General features: G+C 45.7%; 1 protein-coding gene across 1 annotated transcript in view; it reads left to right on the plus strand.

Moving 5' to 3' along the window:
• LOC137429798 (uncharacterized) overlaps nucleotides 1–21,801 on the plus strand; it is a 99,100-nt gene that overhangs the window by 19,066 nt on the left and 58,233 nt on the right. Inside the window, exons 3-5 of the mRNA XM_068120051.2 lie at nucleotides 8,410–8,581; nucleotides 18,790–18,917; nucleotides 19,031–19,327. Of these exons, the coding sequence (XP_067976152.2) occupies nucleotides 8,410–8,581; nucleotides 18,790–18,917; nucleotides 19,031–19,327 (597 nt within the window). The remainder of the gene's footprint in view (nucleotides 1–8,409; nucleotides 8,582–18,789; nucleotides 18,918–19,030; nucleotides 19,328–21,801) is intronic.

Here is a 21,801-nt window from a genome sequence, read left to right on the forward strand (position 1 = left end):
TTGCAAAAAGCGCAAGTAGGCCCGGAGGAAAAACTCGTGGTCGGCCTCGGGCCCCCGGAAGATAGGTATGTCTTGGAACTGCAGTATTCTGATCCCTAAAAGTCACGGCCTCCATGAAAATTTGTTCTCTGAACCTGATTTACCATAACTCCCCTGGCTAACTCTAGGCGGGAAGTTAGGTTTGTGGAACCCCATCCTGTGTGTCAAGGCATAGTCATCTGCCACGGTTGCTGCCTCATACAACTCTGGTACTTTCTTCTCATCCAGATGTACTTTAATGTCCACATGGACACACTGTTTGAATTCCTCCACCAAGATCAATTGTCGTAACAGGTTGAAGTCTTTCCCAATGTCCTTCGAGTCACACCACCTATCAAACATGGTTTCCTTCATTCTGGCAAACTCCACATGGGTCTCACTCTCCCTCTTCCTGGCATTCCTGAATTTTTGCCGGTAAGCTTCAGGGACCAATTCATAGGCTTTGAGAATGGCTTTCTTCACTATCTCATAATGTGCACATTGGTCAATCGGTAAAGCCGAAAATATATTTTGAGCTTTACCCACCAGAACACTTGCACTAACATAGTCCAGGCCATTTTAGCATTTGAGCCACCTTCTCAAAATGTTTTAAAAACTTGGCTACCTCCTTTTCATTGAAGGGTGTAACCAGCCTCACATGCTTACCAACATCCCAAGAGTTCTCACTAGTTGTCGAACTAGCCGGCATGGATACTACTTCTCTCCGTTCTCCCAGTAATTCCAGCTCCTTGAGTTTAAGTTCCTTCTGATACTCCATGTCACGTTCCTTTAACTCCCTTTCGGCTCTCCTTTCCTCTGTTCTTTCCTCTGCTCTTCTCTCCTCGAGTTTGCGTTCCTGTTCTGCTCTTTCCTTTTCAGCTCTCCTTTCCTCTGCTCTTTCCTCTGCTCTTCTTTCCTCGAGTTCTCGTTCCTGTTCTGCTCTTTCCTTTGCTCTTCTTTCCTCGGCTTTCCATTCCAACTCTTTTAACATTTCCTGGCTCTGCAGTTGCATCTCCATTTTCCGGAGGTCCACATTTCCTTTTTACTCTGGTAACCAATCCAAGGCTACCTCTTCCCATGTTCCTTGTCCCACTAAAGACTCCACCACCAATGTCTGCATCTCTGCTTTCTTCATATTAACTCGGACCTCCAAGTTAAAATATTTGGCCAATATCATGAGTTCCGATCTTTTTAACGCCTGGAACTGTGCCTCATTAGGGGACGCCGCAACCTTTTCTGCGTCAAACACCATGGTGACTATCAGTTAGCACCTGTTAACCTTCACACAAAAAAAAATCAAATTTTTTGAAAAATTTGGGAATGTTAGAAAATTCCAAATTTGGGAATTTTGGGAATGTTAGGGAATTCTATCCCGGACGAGGCCCCCAATTTCTGTTACGTGCTCCTCCCCAAACCCCGGTCACGGTGTACCTCCGAGCCCCGAGAGGAGGCATGGCAGAAAGATGTGTTATTCTGTGTGTCAAAGATCAATGGTGAAACCACACCAATTGTTACCAACAAACAAGTATTGTATTAAGATCACACAAGAATAACAGCACAATAACAATATTAATCAATTGTACAACCAATATATCATTCCTATGATGGTACCATCAGTTTCGTACAATGTAACTCACTGTGCTCCAAGTGAGCGAAAAGAACATTCCCAATGTCTCTATCCCGAGTATCCCGGCATCAAGCCAAAGTCGATCCACGCTCCAGTGATCATCAGAACGATGACGTATCGAGACCAGAATCCCGTTCGGTTGACAGTCACACTGCCAAAGATGGGCAAAGGTGTCCTCAAGAGGCGACTGGGAAATCACACCTTCGGGTATGGACGTTCAACGGCTCCCAATCGGCGAACCGCAAATTCCCACTCAAAATCCACGTTACACTCACACACCAGGTTAGCGTCTGGATGCGGTGAAATGGTTGAAGCGAGGTGAAGAGCCTGGAGCGATGCAAAATCGGGCGCGAGGTAAAATGGCCAATGGCCCGTACTCGAGACGTAACGGCACTCCAACGATTCTCTTCGGGATCAACCGCAAAACCTGACATGCAGGTTTATCTGTCACAGCGATAACAACTCTATTGCAGGAATCCCTTTCCCAGGAAACCCAAAGTTCACTCATGACCCCCGTTTGCCAGCGTTTGCTCAAGACCGCGAAGCAGCTCAGTTCTTCTCTACCTTACTCGCTCCGCCTCCTTTTCCTCTTCTTCTTCCTCTTCTTCTTCGTCCAGTTACCGATCCGGTTTCCGGTTTCTTTTTTAAACATTAATTTTTTTTACCTTTTGAAAACAGTTATCTCCAATTCACTTAAATGATAACAATAATAGTACATGGAACCAAAAATGTTTACAGTGGATGAGAACCACAATAACGGAAGTGACGAATCCATAACAATTACTCAACTAGGCAGCTGGGAGGTATCACACAAAAAGATGATGGGGGCGCTGCAGGCTGTTGTGCCCGCAGTCCCAAAAACAAGTCAACCGACTTACAAGTTCATTGCAAGGGGGGTTCACCCCCCCCCCCTTTACCTCTTGGCCCCGTGACAGCCCAACAGCCCCTTTCCACCGTTACCTCACCGGTGAGGGTCTCCACACACACCAGGCTCCTCCGTGGCCTCCTGCTTCCGCGCAGCTACACGGGTCACCGGGGGACTCCCTCACCCCACGGCGCCCAACCAGACCCTCCACCGACGAGCTCCAATTTCCAGATACCACCGGCTGCCAGGGGTAATTGCCGCAGAGGGGGGCCGCAGGCATCGCTCCTCAGAGCTTGATCCGTAGCTGCAGACACACACACCGTCCCCACCCACAAGACCCCAAAATACACTTCCTCCCCCGCTGCCATTCAATTCTCAACACAACTCAGCACAATTCCAAAGATGATGTAAAAGAGGTTACAAGGCTTGCCATGGCCCACCACATGTGAAATCCCCTATTCACATTTGCCATTACACATTTCCAAAAGCACAATAATCACCACTCATTGTCTCCAATAATCATCACTCCTCCATTTCCTCCAACCTCACGACCACATGAAAACACATAACCACAACACTAACACAAACGCCACCCACAAGACTCTGTGGCACACATTCCATCCCCCTCACCGGCCATGTCATCACTCTCACCCGTCTCCCAACTCCAAATTACATGTCCCCAAAATTTTCACAAGCAAGTCCTGAAGCCTGGGACAGTAACCATCAAGGCCTTACCTCTAACTTGATGTACAGGCAACCAAGGTTGGTCAGGTCCAAAGTGCAATCCACCCATACAATCCCAAAATTTATCCTTGGACCAACCAAATTTCACCAAATTTCTCTTTTGTCCCCACTACACTGGCAGGTATGTGGATCCGCATCCAACGGTGATCATCACTACACAACTACCTGTGGCCACGACAGCTCTGCACCTCTACCGTGCAAGGGAAATTGGGACAAGGTGAGCAGTCAAAACGCCAACATGGCCCATGAGTGTCCATAAGGGTGCGACCCACCATCCATCCTAAGGCCCCCCTGCAAGGAACACAGCTGCACCAGCCCCAGCTGGCCAATGTGGTGAGCACCTGCTGCCAAACGCACAACCTCGGCCCTGGGGGGCACGGTCGCAGTGTGTGGCATCAATACAGCCACGTCCCTTGCACCTCCACATCATCCCCCAGTCCGACTACAGAACTGCAGCCCCCCCAGTGCTCACCCACACTTGACCACACCAAGGTCCAGTCGACAGCCATGCTCCACCAGGAGACCCACCCAGAGGACATGGTCCACACACCTTGGACACCCATAGCACCACGTTGACCACCAGACCACACAACTACATCTCCATAACCCCGCGTCCCAAATATCAGCACAGTCGCCCCCGCAACCAGTTGGAAGCTGTGTCCTGCTACCCTGTCAATTTTATCACAGCCTCCAACACTTTGGTCTACACACCTGGATCAATAATGGCGTCACTGTACAGTGTCCACCATTTCTCTTCACAAAATTCACCCTTAAATTTGCATCTAACCCACAGGTTACCCATGCCAAACATTTTTCACATTTCACTAACCTCACCAAAGAAAGATGCTTTGCCATACACATGCCAGCCGAGCATGGCCCATATGCTCAGCTCGATACACATCCCCATTCACATCCCCATGGCTCTCTTCCCAACCCTAGAGTCCATAAATCATAATGGAACATCTGTGGAAGGTCACTCTCACACCATCACGTTCCACAGATGCCCCAATGGTTGTCCGGCAGGCTGTCTCAATCCTGTCCATTCGGTTCGATCCGCGTCCATAGCCCAACACAGCATGTCAGGTCACCACATGCTGGTTGTCACAAAGTCTCAGGGAGAGGGTGTCAGGCCACATGCCCGGGTGGTCACTACATCAGGCCCAAGTTGGCCGTCCGCAGTGCCACCACCAAAGCGCGACCCTCAACACCTCCCCCTAGTGGTCCTCAATATTTGCCATCCCAGGCTTGAGAAACCACCTCGGACCCCCCTGGAGGTCTTAACCCCCACCAGGGTCTAGTGACCCTGTCGGCCCGAGCCACCAGCCCGGGCGGTCCCCCGACGGACAAGGGACACCACACTCCACCAGACCCCCCGTGGGGCCCAGGTCATACCTCGACACCCAAGGCTGGACCCCACGTCCAAATCTCGCCAGCTCAGCCCCCCAGCTGGCTGGCATTCCCAAATTTTGAAAGGGGCAACTTTTGCCCGAGGCCATCACCAATGACCTCGCCATGTCCAAATCCCGCAGCCCGGGGACCAACTCTCCCCATGGCTGCGCCAAATCAAACTCCCATTTTAATTTTATTTTAAATTTCCTTTTTACAATTTGCATTCCCCGTCCAAAACCGCAGCTGCAGATAACAACCTCTACCACAGGTTGTTCTGCCCCTCCCTGCAGCTGGTCCACATTCCCTACGGGGACGAAATCATCTGAGGCTCGATCTCCCGACTCCCCAAGATCCAAATCCAGCCCGGAGCCAAAACACTCCCCCAACTGGTTCTGCAATTTCGGAGCCTCTGTTACCCAATCGGTATGCACGGTGAGGGTCCTCTTGGTCACCTCAACCACCTCCTCGGACCAACTCACCTCATCCCCCAAACTCCTTTGGGCCTGGTCAAACCCTACCTCTATGGGACTGTCCCAGGTCCCCAGCCGCTGTGTCACATCAAGCTCATCATCATCATCATCAATACCACAAATCATTTCTGGCCCCGACAGGCCCTGATCAATAAATACATGGTCCGGCTCAATCGCACGGACCCCCAATAATGTTATCCCATCTTGCTCCAAACCACCGCCCTGGTGCTGCAAGGATTCAAATCCATCCCCCGGTTGATGTGTTGGGGCATCCACCCGGTCCCGATAAACCTCCAGGCCACCAGGTATCAAACATGTCCCATTTACCTCCAATTGTTCATTCACTTCCCTAATTTCATTCCCCTGTTCACTCGTTCCCTTCATTCCTTCCCTCAATTCATTCCCCCGGGAGTCCATTTTTCCATCCAACCCAACAATTTTATTTTCTAGTCGCTCACTGCGCTCACTCTGAGCCTCCATTTCGTCCTTTTGGGCATCCAATTTGTTTTTCATTTCTCACATATCATTTTTCAATTCCCCAATTTTGTTATTTATTCCCCGAATTTTTTTGTTCAACCCATCCATTTTGTCATTCATTTCCCGACTGGCTCGCTCACTTTTCTCACTCATGTCATTCATTGCCCGAAGCAATTCCTCCAACATCTGGTCGGTTTTTGGGGCCGTCCCAACGGCGGGGAATGCTCCGACATTACCTTCTACCCCCTCTATTTCCGACTCACTCCCGTGAATTCCCGCATCTTCCATCCCTTCTTCCATACCGCTCACCTCCTCCTCCGTAAAGGAGGTCGCTTTCCCACGTGGCTTTTCATCTCAAAATTAAATTAAATTTAATGACGCAGTCAGCGTCTTGTAGCCCAACCGACGATACAAATTTTCGCCTCCGACTACAAAAAATTTTCTTTCCAAATTCTCCACACTCCTTGACACCAAATTTATTTATAGGGTTCCATCCCACCCCTCGACAACAGTTGTCTGTTGTCAAAAAGTTCGTATCCCACTCCTGACTACCAGTTGTCGCGCAACTCCAGGTATCACCAGAGTCACGGATACCCGAAACGGTCTATTTCGGAGGCACAACCCAAACACGGATTTTACTATGGCCGCGCGGGAGGGAGAAGGAAAATGGAGGCTGCAGAAGCGCTTAACTGCAGCGCGCCGGCGTAGCTCCGGTCCTGTCAGGGGCAATCAACTCAAGCGGGCACAGGTTTAACAGGGGATGCAAAATAATACAAGGGTTTATTAAATAAAGGCAGGGACAGGAAAAGCATGCGCCGGTAAATCTAATTCCTAAATCGGGATCCCGCACACCAGACCTCAAACACAAACAGGGGGATGAATCACGAAAATAACACGTTCGTTATGTAGTGTAAGTGGCGTGCGGTCTTATCTGTTTTGTCGTCTTGTCCATCCAATCTCCGCTGCACACCACGAGGTCCCTTGCTCCAGCGCCCCAGCACCGTGAAGGCCCGGGCCAGTGCCCACTCCAGGCTTCTCGTCGACCCCCACGAGGTCCGTGCACCAAAGGTCCAACGCAGGGCTGCACGAAGCAAGCGAACTCCACTCGGGCTCGGACTCACAAGCCAACTCTCAAGCCAACTCAACCAGCAAGCCAACTCTGAACTCAACCAGGGCCAGGACTCTCTCCACTCGGGATCGCACAGGGACTGCCAGGGCCAGGAAACTGCCAGGAATCTCAACCGCAAAAACTAACTCAGTCTGTGCCGCGTCTCAAAAGCAACTCCAATCTGCGCAACTCACTCTTTCCAACCAACTCCTCAAACGAACTGCGAACTCAACTCTGCCCACGAAAAGTCCAACTCTCCAATGGCATTCGGCGCTCGCTAAATGTCCTTCTTCGTGACGTCAGCCCTGGCAGGCTGCCAACCAATAAGTCTCCTCCACCGACTCGCCAGCTCGCCCAGATGCACGCCCACTCGCGCTCCTTGCTCCTGGTGACATAGCGCGTGCTATTCGAGGTGGATAGGCCTGTCGGAGATGTAAATGGCGGCGGCGCCCACCGGCGGTGTCCTGGCCTGGTTTCTTCCTAAGTCATGTCAGGTGGGAGGGTGTTATTTAATGTTGCACTAAGGACTTGTCGGAATGTCTATGTGGTGTGCAGTGCCAAAAGGGACAAAGGTTTGGCTAACCAGGTGAGGACTCACAGGGGCGCTACTCTTTAATCCCTACACTACTTATGACTCGAACCTCCTGGTAGATTCACAAGTATACATCTTAACTGACAAAAGGCCTACACATGAACTTATTACAGGTAGTTTTCCTTACCGCGACACCTCGAAGCATGTTACCTACTCAGCTCTATCTGCTCTACATATCACTACCCCATCGACATAACAATATTTTACTATCATTGATACATTTTGCATCCATGCCTCTATTTTCTTAACATTAGTAGTAAGGCCAAACATTTCCTCCAAGGACCTCTAAAGACCTACTAATGATTTATGATTTCAATGGCCTCACATATATGGCATGTTCAAACGTAGCAGTAAAGTTCCTGATAGAAACATGACATGTGCTTCATGAAAGTACAGGATAGAAATGCGGAGGAAAAGAGATTCCATGTTACAACCGAACATTTCCTTTGCCAATAATCTAGACATGATGAAACTAGAATGGCTCTCGGTTGAGCGCATACCTCCACAAGGCTGAACAGTTTACGTTTTGTATCCACCGATAGTCTGGAAGGCTTGGACCTGAACAGTTGGACCTGAACCAAAATCTAATCGGCTTGTTCTTGTCACCAAACCGATTCGTCAACCAAGTTTAGTCATGACTCGTCCATAACTTTTTGAAATATCATGCTATATATCATTCTTGGTCCCATCTCTCAATGGTGAAGAATGACTTTAAAAATTAAATAATTCTCGCAATCAGATCCGGATTCGGATCTTCACAAAAATCTAATCAATTTGACCGTGTCACACACCCAACATGCCCACCAAGTTTTGTACAGATCCATCCATAAGTTCTTGAGATATGCTGCTCACAGACAGACAGACAATCAAAGAGACAGACAAACAGACGGGCGAAAGCATAACCACCGTCCACCATTGGTGGCGGAGGTGAAGGCAGAAAACTAAAGGGAAAATTCAATCGTTTTTATTTTTATTCTTTGGATCATCCCTGGGCTTATATAATTTCCTCAGATACCCATCTTTGAATAACCAAATGATATTCTGATACCTCTTACATGTTGTTGCCTAAACAAGGAGGCAGTGATCTGTTTTTTTACAGCATGATTCTCCCTCCCCCAGGTGTGGTGTTCCATTACAGGGGCAAAGCTCGCTACAGTTTGACATTTTCTGAGGCCAAATGGGCGTGCAAGTTGGCTGGTGCCACCATTGCCACAGCAAATGAGCTGCAGGCGGCTTATGAACAAGGATTGGACCAATGTGATGCTGGCTGGTTGGCCGACCAGTCTGTGAGGTTCGTATGATTGTTTCCCTGCAGTTGACTACACTGTCTTTCCTATGGCATCTGACGCTTGCCGATGCACACCTATATCTATAGGTCTGTCTACCCATGCATTTATTTGTTGCTAGACAGGTGTACAGTGCATTCAGAAAGTATTCAGACCCCTTCACTTTTTTCACATTTTGTTATGTTGCAGCCTTATGCTGAAATCGTTTAAATTCATTTTTTCCCTCATCAATCTACACTCAATACCCCATAATGACAAAGAGAAAACAGGATTTTAGAAAGTTTTGCAAATTTATTAAAAAGAAAAAACTGAAATATTACATTGACATAAGTATTCAGACCCTTTGCTATGACACTTGAAATTTAGCTCAGGTGCCTCCCATTTCTCTTGATCATTTTTGAGATGTTTCTACACCTTGATTGGAGTCCACCTGTGGTATATTCAATTGATTGGACATGATTAGGAAAGGCACACACCTGTCTATATGAGGTCTCACAGCTGACAATGCATTTCAGAGCAAAAACCAAGCCATGAGGTCGAAGGAACTGCCTGCAGAGCTCAGAGACAGGATTGTGTCGAGGCACAGATCTGGGGAAGCCTACAAAAAAAATCTCTGCTGCATTGAAGGTTCCCAAGAGCACAGTGGCCTCCATAATTCTTAAATGGAAGAAGTTTGGAACAACCAGGACTCTTCCTAGAGCTGGCCGCCCGGACAAACTGAGCAATCGGGGGAGAAGGGCCTTGGTAAGAGAGGTGACCAAGAACCCGATGGTCATTCTGGCTGAGCTCCAGAGATCCTGTGTGGAGATGGGAGAAACTTCCAGAAGGACAACCATCACTGCAACACTCCACCGATCTGGGCTTTATGACAGAGTGGCCAGATGGAAGCCTCTCCTCAGTGAAAGACACATGAAAGCCCACAGAATCTTGTTTCTCACAGTCTGAGAGTCCTTTAGGTGCTTTAGTGCAAACTCCAAGCGGGCTTTCATGTGTCTTTCACTGAGGAGAGGCTTCCGTCTGGCCACTTTTTTGTGTACAACATCGAGGTTCGTGTAAGAGCTAACATTAATCACAAAAAGACAAACTGACACATAAAACATAAGATAAAGGGAGCGCGAGACAGGATGGGGAGAGAAAGGGTAGCACACAAGTACAACATTTGAGAGCAGGGACATCGGGAGATCTGTGGGAGGGAGAGTGGGGGGGGGGAGGAGGCGTGGGAAGGGTGGGGGGAGGGGAGGATGGGAGAGGTAAAAAAAACACATGGACACTGCTAGGACTTCCAGGAAAGAAGTCGGAATTTCAAAAAAGTGGCTCTGGGGTGAATTAACAGGGGTAGAAAAGATGAAGGTTTTGGATGGGGATATTTCTCTTTGTTAATAATGTATCCATTATGTCAAGGATATTGAGGTCACTGTAACGAACTCAAGCAGACTCCATCGTGCCGGAAGCGGAAAGCGCGTTTATTGATGCGGTGATGATTCACTCGTGTCTGACGAATAAGCGCGTCCGATAAACCACAACAACAATGCAAATACAAGTCAGAATAATACGTTACATCCTCCTTTCTTTCAAGGAAGCCACTTTAAAGGAAACCAGCAAAGCAAATAACTCTATAAAGTAAAACTTACACTGAATTAATTAACAAACAGCATCACATTCAGATCACGTGAATCAATTGATTTAAATTTAAAGATCCAGACGTCTGGGAGGGTTAACCGCTCTGCCGCTCCTTGTGATGAACTTGGTATTTCTGGGAGATGCAGTGGCTCGAGGCGATGACACTGTTGGGAGACTTTGGGATTCAGATGCTTGCTCACTTGGACTTGGGGACTTGCAGCAGTTCCCCACTGGGGTGTCCTGTTGAGTGGTGGGATCAGGGAAGTCCCTCATGTCCTGGGAAGAGTAAAAGCGAGAGAGTGGCTGACTTCCCACCGGGCCAACATTGGTTGAATGAGGCACTCTGCGGAGATGGAGCCTGTTACGCCGGTACACATTGTTTGGGGTCCTCAGCAAATATGACCGGGGGCTGTTGTGGCGCGCCTCAACTACAGCCGGAATCCAATGCCTGGCCTCCGGGTTTGGCAACATCCTAACACTGTCTCCCGGCTGGAGCGGTGGCAAATCTGACATAGATGGCTTGTCATGATAGTATTTTTGTTTCTCCTTCTGTGTGTCAAGGCGTGATCTCACAAGGTGATGGTCATACCGCGCAGGCATGAGAAGAGTGCGGTTGCAAGGCAGTGTGTTTCTGGGGCGTCTTCCCATTAGGAGCTGAGCCGGGGACAAGTTTATTCCTTCAAGTGGAGTGGTGCGGTAGTCTAGCAGGGCTAAGTACTTATCTGCTGACTTCTTCCAGAGCCTTTTCACTGTCTGAATCGCTCTTTCTGGCTCTCCATTGGCACGTTGGTGCTTGGGGGACACAATGTCGTGAGTTATGCCATATTCTTTGCAAAACTGAGAAAATTCCTCTGACGTGTACTGACTTCCGGAATCGCTTCGCAGCTTCTCTGGAATACCATGTCGACAAAACTGCTGCTTGAGAGCTTCGATGACAGAGCGAGCTGTAATGTCCTTGAGGCAATCCACCTCCACAAACTTGGAGTAATAATAATCGACCGTGAGCAAATACTGCTTTGATTCGAAGTCAAAAACGTCGCTTCCAACTTCGATGAATGGAAGATCAGGCGTGTAAGTCGGCAAGAGAGGCTCCCGTTGCTGAGCGCTTTGATACTCTGCACACTTGCAACAATTCCGTACAGTTTCTTCGATGTCAGAGTTCATTGAGGGCCAATACATGACCTCGCGAGCACGCTGCTTACACTTGTTCACTCCGAGGTGCGATTCATGAATCAAGCTCAGCATTCTGGGTCTGAGGCTTGGCGGGATGACAAGGCGCATGCCTTTGTAGACAACACTGTCTGAGACTGCCAATTGCGTTCTGGAGTCAAAGTACGGACGGACCAGTGCTGGGACTTCCTTTCGGGAGTCAGGCCATCCACTTGCAATGACACCGCAGAGAAGGCTCATTTGACTCAGAGTAGCTTCCTGGATTTCGAGGTATTTCCCACTCGTGATCGCAAGGAACTGGAACATGTTCACAGGCTCAAGGTCTTTCCCAGCTTCTGAGTCGGTGTCCGGTAGAGGTGCACGGGACAATGTGTCGGGGAGCACCATCTCAGAACCACGGCAGTAGTTAACCTCCAAGTCATACCGTTGAAGCTTGAGCAACATACGCTGTAAACGCATGGGAGAAGATAGGAGAGGCTTCTTGAAGATTTCCTCAAGGGGTTTATGGTCATTATATACCACTACTGATTTTCCAAAGATATAGTAGTGAAATGCTTCTGTTGCATGGACGATTGAGAGCATTTCCTTCTCAATCATAGCGTAGCGACACTCAGTATCGGTCATACTGCGTGATGTGAACGCTATAGGGTTGCCATTCTGGAGCAAACAGGCTCCTACAGCGTTTTGGCTGGCATCGGCTTGTATTTCAACTGGCTGACTTACATCGTAGTACTGAAGGACCGGGGCCGAAATACATGCTTGCTTCAGCTTCTTGAAGGACAGCTCCGGAGCTGACTGCCAGGAGAACTCCACGTCCGCCTTGCAGAGATCACGGAGAGGCTTGCTTGTGTCACTTAGGTTGGGGATAAACCTCCCTAAATACTGAACGAATCCAAGGAAACGCTTGACGCCTTGTTTGTCTGTTGGACGTGGCATTTTCTCAACCGCCTTCGTCTTGAATGGATCTGGTAGCACTCCTTCTGCAGTAAGCAGGTGGCCTACATAAGGGACTGAGGTTCGCCGGATGAGGCATTTTCGGAAGTTTAGTTGCAGGTTATAACTTGTAGCTCGTTGCATAACTCGCTTCAGTACACAGTCGTGGTGGGTGATGTCACGACCAGCAACTAAAATGTCATCCATTACCGCTGTTGCCCATTCTATCCCTTCTAGCATCTGGTCCATGATTCGCTGGAATATCTCCGGCGAGCACCTCAATCCATAAGGGAGACGCAGCCAGCGGTATCTCCCTACAGGTGTATTGAACGTGGTCAAGAATGAAGAAGGCTCGTCAAGGCGAATTTGCATGAACCCACTGCGGGCGTCAAGCACAGAAAATACTTTGGCTCCAGGGATTTGAGCTAAAACTTCCTGAACAGTTCTCATTGGGTAGTGCTCACGTTTTGTGCACTTGTTTAAGTCTTTGGGGTCTATACAGATGCGGACTTTGCCGTTGCGAAGAGCTACTACCATGGAACTCACCCACTCAGTCGGTCGTTCTACCTTCGCGATGTGACCTTCGGTGACCATCTCTTGTAGCTTGTCAACTATTTGCTCTCTCAATGCTGCAGGCTGTCTGCGAGGAGCGTGAACTACTCCCTGTGACCCTTCTACAAGCTTGATCCGATAAGTTCCGGGAAGAGTTCCAGTTGTCTTGGCAACTTCTGGAAACTCAGAGATTACTGCTTCCTGAGACACATTGACTAGAGGCTGAACAAGAGACAACTTATCGAGCTTGACAATGAGGCCTAGGGCTTCCGAGGTAGCGCCTGACATTACATTCTCCTGATCGAGGTCAATGACCTCAAAACTGGCTCTAACGGTCTTGTTTTTGTGAGAGAGAGGGAGTGTCACGGTACCGACAGGATGGATAGTATGGTTCGAGTATGTTTTAAGAACTTTAAGCGACGATTGTAGATCGCCTGCGAGGTGCTGGACTAACTGGTAGTCGTTGAGTGTTAGTGTGTTGCACCTTGCACCCGTGTCAATCCGGAACCGAGTCGGCTGACCCAGCAACGTGACGGTCTGTGCCCACTTGTCATGAGTAGCCGTATTGATGCTTGGTTGTAGAGCGGAGATCCTTAAAATTTCAGATTCCTTGACGAGTTCTTGAGGAAGATCTACATGATCTAGACTGGTCTCCTCATCAAGGGACTTTAGGTCGCGCAGTCTCTTCCGACACGCCGCAAACCAGTGACCAGGCTTCTTGCAGTAGGAGCAGCTAGAATTAATTGCTGGACACTTGGCTTGCCTGTGCACTGACTGGCCACATTTGCTGCAGGGACCGTCATTCCGAAACCGATTCTCAGCTTTGAACAGCTCGGTGGCTTGTGTATGCCTATCAGGCTTGCTCTTACAACGTTGAGTCTGGTGCTGAGTTCGTTCGTTTTCAGATCTGAGGGCTGAGATGAGAGCATCTTCATCTCGGACTATTCTCATATGTTTCTGCGAGAGCTCTAGCTGTTGGCCAATTTCTATAGCTTTAGCTAGTGAGAGCTCCTCACCCCTATCGAGTAATTTCTCTTGGACCCTCTTATCATGGCTGCCATCAATGATGCAATCGACGATTATGTCGTCTGGGTCTTGGTAATCGCAATCCATGAGAATTATCCTCAGATCTTTTATGAAATGATCAAAAGACTCACCACTCCGCTGGCGCCTTTGTTTCAGTCGGTGTCTGGCAACTCTTTTGTTCTTTCTGGGCTGCACATAGTTCTGGAATTTGTTCAGCACTTCCTGCGGGTCGTCTTTCTCTCCTTCCTCCCAAGATAGAGTTTGGTAGATTTGACGACCTTGTTCGCCGATCCACGTTCCGAGCCATCCTGCTTGACGAGGCTTCGTTATGTCTGCGAGCGGCCCTGACAAGACAAAACTGACGTGATTTCTGAACCGGCAAAACTCCTGGTAGAGATCCAGACTCTCCCAGTCGATCGAGGGATGATCAAAGTTCGGAGATGCCATATTTATGGAGACGAATGGCGGCTTATGGCGTGAATATCAACGAACTTCTGACACCATGTAACGAACTCAAGCAGACTCCATCGTGCCGGAAGCGGAAAACGCGTTTATTGACGCGGTGATGATTCACTCGTGTCTGACGAATAAGCGCGTCCGATAAACCACAACAACAATGCAAATACAAGTCAGAATAATACGTTACAGTCACAACACATTGTAGAACCAGTGGATGCTTGGTGGATGCTTAGGACGGTTTAAATCGACGTCGCCATTGAAGCTGAAGTTCAAAAATTCAATCCGTATCATTGGTCGTCTACTAATTACGAACAGGAGGTTTTCCACATTCTGCTCTCATTGTCTTTGAGCTGAGCTATTGCTTTTCATGTCACGTAATTCTTTATTTATCATACGATCCGTCGTCTGATGGTGGCTAAGGGAGGGGGATGCGGGGAATGGGTGGAAGAATATATTCCACATGCTGCGGTATCTTTAATTCGTTGGAATATAGAAAACTGATAATTAATTTGTTTTCAAAACTTATTTGTCAATGTGAATGAAGAAGATTCTTGGATTCAGGATTCCCAATGTGCAATCCTTTTCACATGGTGTAAAAACAGTCAGGCTCCTTTCGCCTCCAACTTATGACCCTTCGGAAGTAAAAGACAAGGAGCCGGCTTTCTGAACAACCGGATACGTCACGACGATGGTGATTAATTCGCCCTAACCCCTAAACTCAACCCCCGTCCTTTCCTTGTTTCGCGAGCACAAAGCTAACGGAAATGTGAACCCCTATTCTGACCCTGACCAAGGGTTGTCTACCCAAGACATGAGTCAACACGAGGCTGGTCCGACTTAATGCCCCCGATTCCCAAGCACCGACCCCCGAGCACTCAAAATGACAAGGAAAACAACATGGGGAAGACTGCCTTTCAATTAGAGTCGTTTCACAGGGCTCATTGTGTGTGCGAGTGTCTTCCCGGCTAAAGGAGAATTCAGGGAATAAGCGGACGAGGGAGTATAAGGCAGCCTCACGTCCGTCAGATGTTTGCGAGTGCAGTGTGAAAGTTACACTCAGGTGTGACCGAGTTAACAAAACTCCCTAAGTCTGGATCCCACGTTAGTTGTGAAAGCTTCCTCAAACGGCTTTCACTTTTTGGGAAGAGAACGGTGCTATATTTAACAAACACACTGTACACACTGCTTGCAGTACACTGTACATGTGCAGTACATTCCCTATTCACTGTATGGTATGTACAGTGAAAGCAGAGTCGCTCCCCCTGATGATCGGTAGGTATGTCATCATAGTATCCAGTAACTTATAACTCTCATTATTGGTAGGTATGTCATCATAGTATCCAGTAACTTATAACTCTCATTATTTGTATGTATGTCATCATAGTATCCAGGAACTTATAACTCTCATTATTGGTAAGTATGTCATCATAGTATCCCCAGTACCTTATAACTCTCATTATTGGTAGGTATGTCATCATAGTATCCCCAGTACCTTATAACTCTCATTATTGGTAAGTATGTCATCATAGTATCCCCAGTACCTTATAACTCTCATTATTGGTAGGTATGTCATCATAGTATCTCCAGTAACTTATAACTCTCATTATTGGTAGGTATGTCATCATAGTATCCCCAGTACCTTATAACTCTCATTATTGGTAGGTATGTCATCATAGTATCCCCAGTAACTTATAACTCATTATTGGTAGGTATGTCATCATAGTATCCAGTAACTTATAACTCTCATTATTGGTAGGTATGTCATCATAGTATCCCCAGTAACTTATAACTTTCATTATTGGTAGGTATGTCATCGTAGTATCCCCAGTACCTTACAACTCTCATTATTGGTAGATATGTCATCATAGTATTCCCAGTAACTTATAACTTTCATTATTGGTAGGTATGTCATCGTAGTATCCCCAGTAACTTATAACTCATTATTGGTAAGTATGTCATCATAGTATCCCCAGTACCTTATAACTCTCATTATTGGTAGATATGTCATCATAGTATTCCCAGTAACTTATAACTCATTATTGGTAAGTATGTCAACATAGTATCCCCAGTAACTTATAAATTTCATTATTGGTAGGCATGTCATCATAGTATCCCCAGTACCTTATAACTCTCATTATTGGTAGATATGTCATCATAGTATCCCCAGTAACTTATAACTCATTATTGGTAAGTATGTCATCATAGTATCCCCAGTAACTTATAACTTTCATTATTGGTAGGTATGTCATCGTAGTATCCCCAGTAACTTATAACTCATTATTGGTAGGTATGTCGTCATAGTATCCCCAGTAACTTATAACTCATTATTGGTAAGTATGTCATCATAGTATCCCCAGTAACTTATAACTCTCATTATTGGTAGGTATGTCATCGTAGTATCCCCAGTAACTTATAACTCATTATTGGTAAGTATATCATCGTAGTATCCCCAGTAACTTATAACTCATTATTGGTAAGTATATCATCGTAGTATTCCCAGTAACTTATAACTCATTATTGGTAAGTATATCATCGTAGTATCCCCAGTAACTTATAACTCATTATTGGTAAGTATGTCATCATAGTATCCCCAGTAACTTATAACTCATTATTGGTAAGTATATCATCGTAGTATCCCCAGTAACTTATAACTCATTATTGGTAAGTATATCATCGTAGTATCCCCAGTACCTTATAACTCATTATTGGTAAGTATATCATCGTAGTATCCCCAGTAACTTATAACTCTCATTATTGGTAGGTATGTCATCGTAGTATCCCCAGTAACTTATAACTCATTATTGGTAAGTATATCATCGTAGTATCCCCAGTAACTTATAACTCATTATTGGTAAGTATGTCATCATAGTACCCCCAGTAACTTATAACTCATTATTGGTAAGTATATCATCGTAGTATCCCCAGTAACTTATAACTCATTATTGGTAAGTATATCATCGTAGTATCCCCAGTAACTTATAACTCATTATTGGTAAGTATATCATCGTAGTATCCCCAGTAACTTATAACTCATTATTGGTAAGTATATCATCGTAGTATCCCCAGTAACTTATAACTCTCATTATTGGTAGGTATGTCATCGTAGTATCCCCAGTAACTTATAACTCATTATTGGTAAGTATGTCATCATAGTACCCCCAGTAACTTATAACTCATTATTGGTAAGTATATCATCGTAGTATCCCCAGTAACTTATAACTCATTATTGGTAAGTATATCATCGTAGTATCCCCAGTAACTTATAACTCATTATTGGTAAGTATGTCATCATAGTACCCCCAGTAACTTATAACTCATTATTGGTAAGTATATCATCGTAGTATCCCCAGTAACTTATAACTCTCATTATTGGTAGGTATGTCATCGTAGTATCCCCAGTAACTTATAACTCATTATTGGTAAGTATGTCATCATAGTACCCCCAGTAACTTATAACTCATTATTGGTAAGTATATCATCGTAGTATCCCCAGTAACTTATAACTCATTATTGGTAAGTATATCATCGTAGTATCCCCAGTAACTTATAACTCATTATTGGTAAGTATATCATCGTAGTATCCCCAGTAACTTATAACTCTCATTATTGGTAGGTATGTCATCGTAGTATCCCCAGTAACTTATAACTCATTATTGGTAAGTATATCATCGTAGTATCCCCAGTAACTTATAACTCATTATTGGTAAGTATGTCATCATAGTACCCCCAGTAACTTATAACTCATTATTGGTAAGTATATCATCGTAATATCCCCAGTAACTTATAACTCATTATTGGTAAGTATATCATCGTAGTATCCCCAGTAACTTATAACTCATTATTGGTAAGTATATCATCGTAGTATCCCCAGTAACTTATAACTCATTATTGGTAAGTATGTCATCATAGTATCCCCAGTAACTTATAACTTTCATTATTGGTAGGTATGTCATCGTAGTATCCCCAGTAACTTATAACTCATTATTGGTAGGTATGTCATCGTAGTATCCCCAGTAACTTATAACTTTCATTATTGGTAGGTATGTCATCATAGTATCCCCAGTACCTTATAACTCTCATTATTGGTAGGTACGTCATCGTAGTATCCCCAGTACCTTATAACTTTCATTATTGGTAGGTATGTCATCGTAGTATCCCCAGTACCTTATAACTCTCATTATTGGTAGGTATGTCATCATAGTATCCAAGGTAACTAATAACTCTCATTTTTGGTCGGTGCCGTCCATTTTCATCGTTTTGGGCAACATGGTGTATTTACTGATTGGTACTTTACACCACTATGATTTCCATGTAAATTTATGAAGTCAAATTACGGCAATGAGATATTAATTAATTTGTGCATGAAGGTTATTTTAAAAAGGTGATAATAAGAACGTCGAGCTTTAAGCACAGTGTGAGCATCACTGACATCCCCCCACCTTTACTCCCAAAGGTACCCGATTGTTCGGCCCAGAGCCAATTGTGATGGCGACAAGCTGGACGAACCTGGTGTCCGCACATACGGTTCGGTGCAGCCACAGAAAGGATACGACGTGTATTGCTACGTCGATCGGGAAGATGGTAAACCCTGACTACCTGTGCTGTTTCTGTGTCGTCCATTTTGTTGCCATTAGTAGAACAAACGAAGGAGAAAGTTCAACTTGGCTAACTTGCTGACTTTTATGATATTGCAGGTGAGGTCTTTTTCGCAAATGCTCCGGGTGGGATGAGCCTTCAGGCGGCGAGAGAACGGTGCAGGGAAAGCGGTGCGGAGCTTGCGAGTGTGGGCCAGCTACATGCGGCCTGGCACTTCTCAAAGCTCGATGTGTGCAGTCCGGGCTGGCTGGCGGATGGTAGTGTGCGCTATCCTATCGTGCACCCTCGGCCTCGTTGTGGCGGGTCTTACGCAGCAGTCCATAATGTATTCATCGACAAAAGCCAGTCCCAGTTCCCTAATGGGAAGGAGCACTTTGGCGCCTTCTGTGTTCGTGGTAAGTAAACGCTCAAACTAGAACAGGCACTCGGTAGAGCACACACCTCCACCAGGCTGAACAGTTTACCTTGTATCCACTGATGGGCCGGATCTGGATTCGGACCTGAACTAAAATCAAATCAGCTTGTTATTGTCACCTAACCAGCTCATTCACCTCGTTTAGTCATAACTCGTCCATAACTTTTTTAAATCTCATGTTACATAATCATTTTTGGTCCGATCTCTCAATGGTGAAGAATCACTTAAAAATTAAATAATTCTTGTATCCGAATCCATATTCAGATATTCACCAAAATCTAATCGAATCATCCTTGTCGAACAGCCAATCGTTCCACCAAGTTTCCACCAAATCTGTCCATAACCTTTTGAGATACCGTGCTATGTATCAGTTTTAGCCCAATCACTCAATGGTGAAGAATAACATAAGATTAACTAATTCTCGTATCCGAATCCATATTCAGATATTCAACAAAATCTAATCGAATCATCCTTGTCGAACACCCAATCGTTCCACCAAGTTTCCACCAAATCTGTCCATAACTTTTTTAAATCTCATGTTACATAATCATTTTTGGTCCGATCTCTCAATGGTGAAGAATCACTTAAAAATTAAATAATTCTCGTATCCGAATCCATATTCAGATCTTCACCAAAATCGAATCGAATCATCCTTGTCGAACACCCAATCGTTCCACCAAGTTTCCACCAAATCTGTCCATAACCTTTTGAGATACCGTGCTATGTATCAGTTTTAGCCCAATCACTCAATGGTGAAGAATAACATGAGATTAACTAATTCTCGTATCCGAATCCATATTCAGATCTTCACCAAAATCGAATCTGTTAGTCCTCGTCACACAGACAACATCCCTACCAGGTTTCGTCCAAATCCATCCATAACTTTTTGAGATATCCTGCTGTGTATCGTTTTTGGCCCCCTCTCCCAATGGTAAAGAAACAAATAAAAATTCTACTAGCCGGATACGAATCCGGATCTTCACCAAAATCTAGTCATTTCCTCCTTGTCCCATAAACGACATCTCTGCCAAATTTCGTCCGCATCCGTCCACAACGTTTTGAGGTATCTTGTTCACAGACAGACAGACAGAAAGACAGGGATGAAAACATCACCTCCATCCACCTTTGGTGGCGGAGGTAACAATATGTTTTTTTTGTATATTAAGTTTGGGTTTGTGGATTAAGAAAGGTTAATTTATTCTGGACTACATGCTTACCCGATAAAAAAAACGGTTCCCCTGGTACTTTGCCTGCAGGTTTTTCCAAAGAGTGTACTCTTAGTCACATGGGATGTTGAGAGGGGTCCGCACCGTCTGCACGGCTTGGCTGCTGGTGGACGTTAAAGATCCCAGGGTGTCTTTCATAAACATTAGGCCATCGTGTGCTGGCATGTTGGCCGAATTCTAGATTCCAGTTCCGAATACCACTGATAACTTCATATCAAACCACCCAGTGCATTCCTCATCGCGAGACTGCTCTGGAAACACAACTGCCCTGGTCGGGGTCTCTGGGTGCCCAAAAAACTGCCTGGAAACAATTATTTTTTACTTTCAGCATCCAATCAACATTATCCTTATAATTGGTTGGCCGGTCCTCCAAGCAAGTATTTCTAGCTGTATTGGATCCCACAGTGCCTTCAAAAAGAGTAGGCCATTCAGTGCTTGTGTGAAGTCTGATTAATTAACCATTCTCAAAGGTATACCTTGAGTATTTCCTGGTAGCATGATTGTATCAATCTTTACGTCGCCTGTGCAACAGGTAAATGATCAAACTCTACCCCAACACCCTGGGTTAGCTGTAGTTTTCATCTATTTCCTCGTAATATAATTCTAGGCAAAGCACATAAACCACCCGGTTTTGTTTACCCAATAAAGCAATGGGTGGTCTCTTCGTAAGGATAATGGATTGACATCCCAGAGGCTGTAGGTTCACATCCGGCTAAAGGTAGTAGTTTTATGGCTTTGTATTCTAAGGTTTTGGAAACTGAGCGACAAGTCTCAGGAGAATGATCGTTTCACTGATGGATTGTCAGTGAAAGCTCAGATGGCTCATTCGTGACCTCCTGGGAGGGGCTAATCTGCTGCCCTCCATGGTATGACGTGCAGGTGATGCTAGTCCTCAAATTGTGATTGACTTTACGCCTTAAGGCCCCCTCTGGATGAACATTATATAATGCCTGTGAAAAAGCAGACGTCCAAAATCTCCCCAGCCAAACAGGAAAGAAAACCCTTTAGTCACCAAATGTATGAAATAAGAAAACACAGATGATGTGGTGAATGAGCTTCTGGTATTTATGTTATTAGCTCGTCAGCCATGCAGCAGGACACTGGGTTTTGCAGTCGTTTGTGTGTGTGTGTGTGTGTGTGTGTGTGTGTGTGTTTGTATGTGTGTTTGTGTCTGTCAGTATGCGTGTGTGTGTGTATGTATGTATGTATGTGTGTGTGTTTGTGTGTT

Source organism: Myxine glutinosa, chromosome 6 (genome assembly GCF_964187855.1).
Source record: "Myxine glutinosa chromosome 6, kmMyxGlut1.1, whole genome shotgun sequence".
Lineage (NCBI taxonomy): Eukaryota > Metazoa > Chordata > Myxini > Myxiniformes > Myxinidae > Myxine > Myxine glutinosa.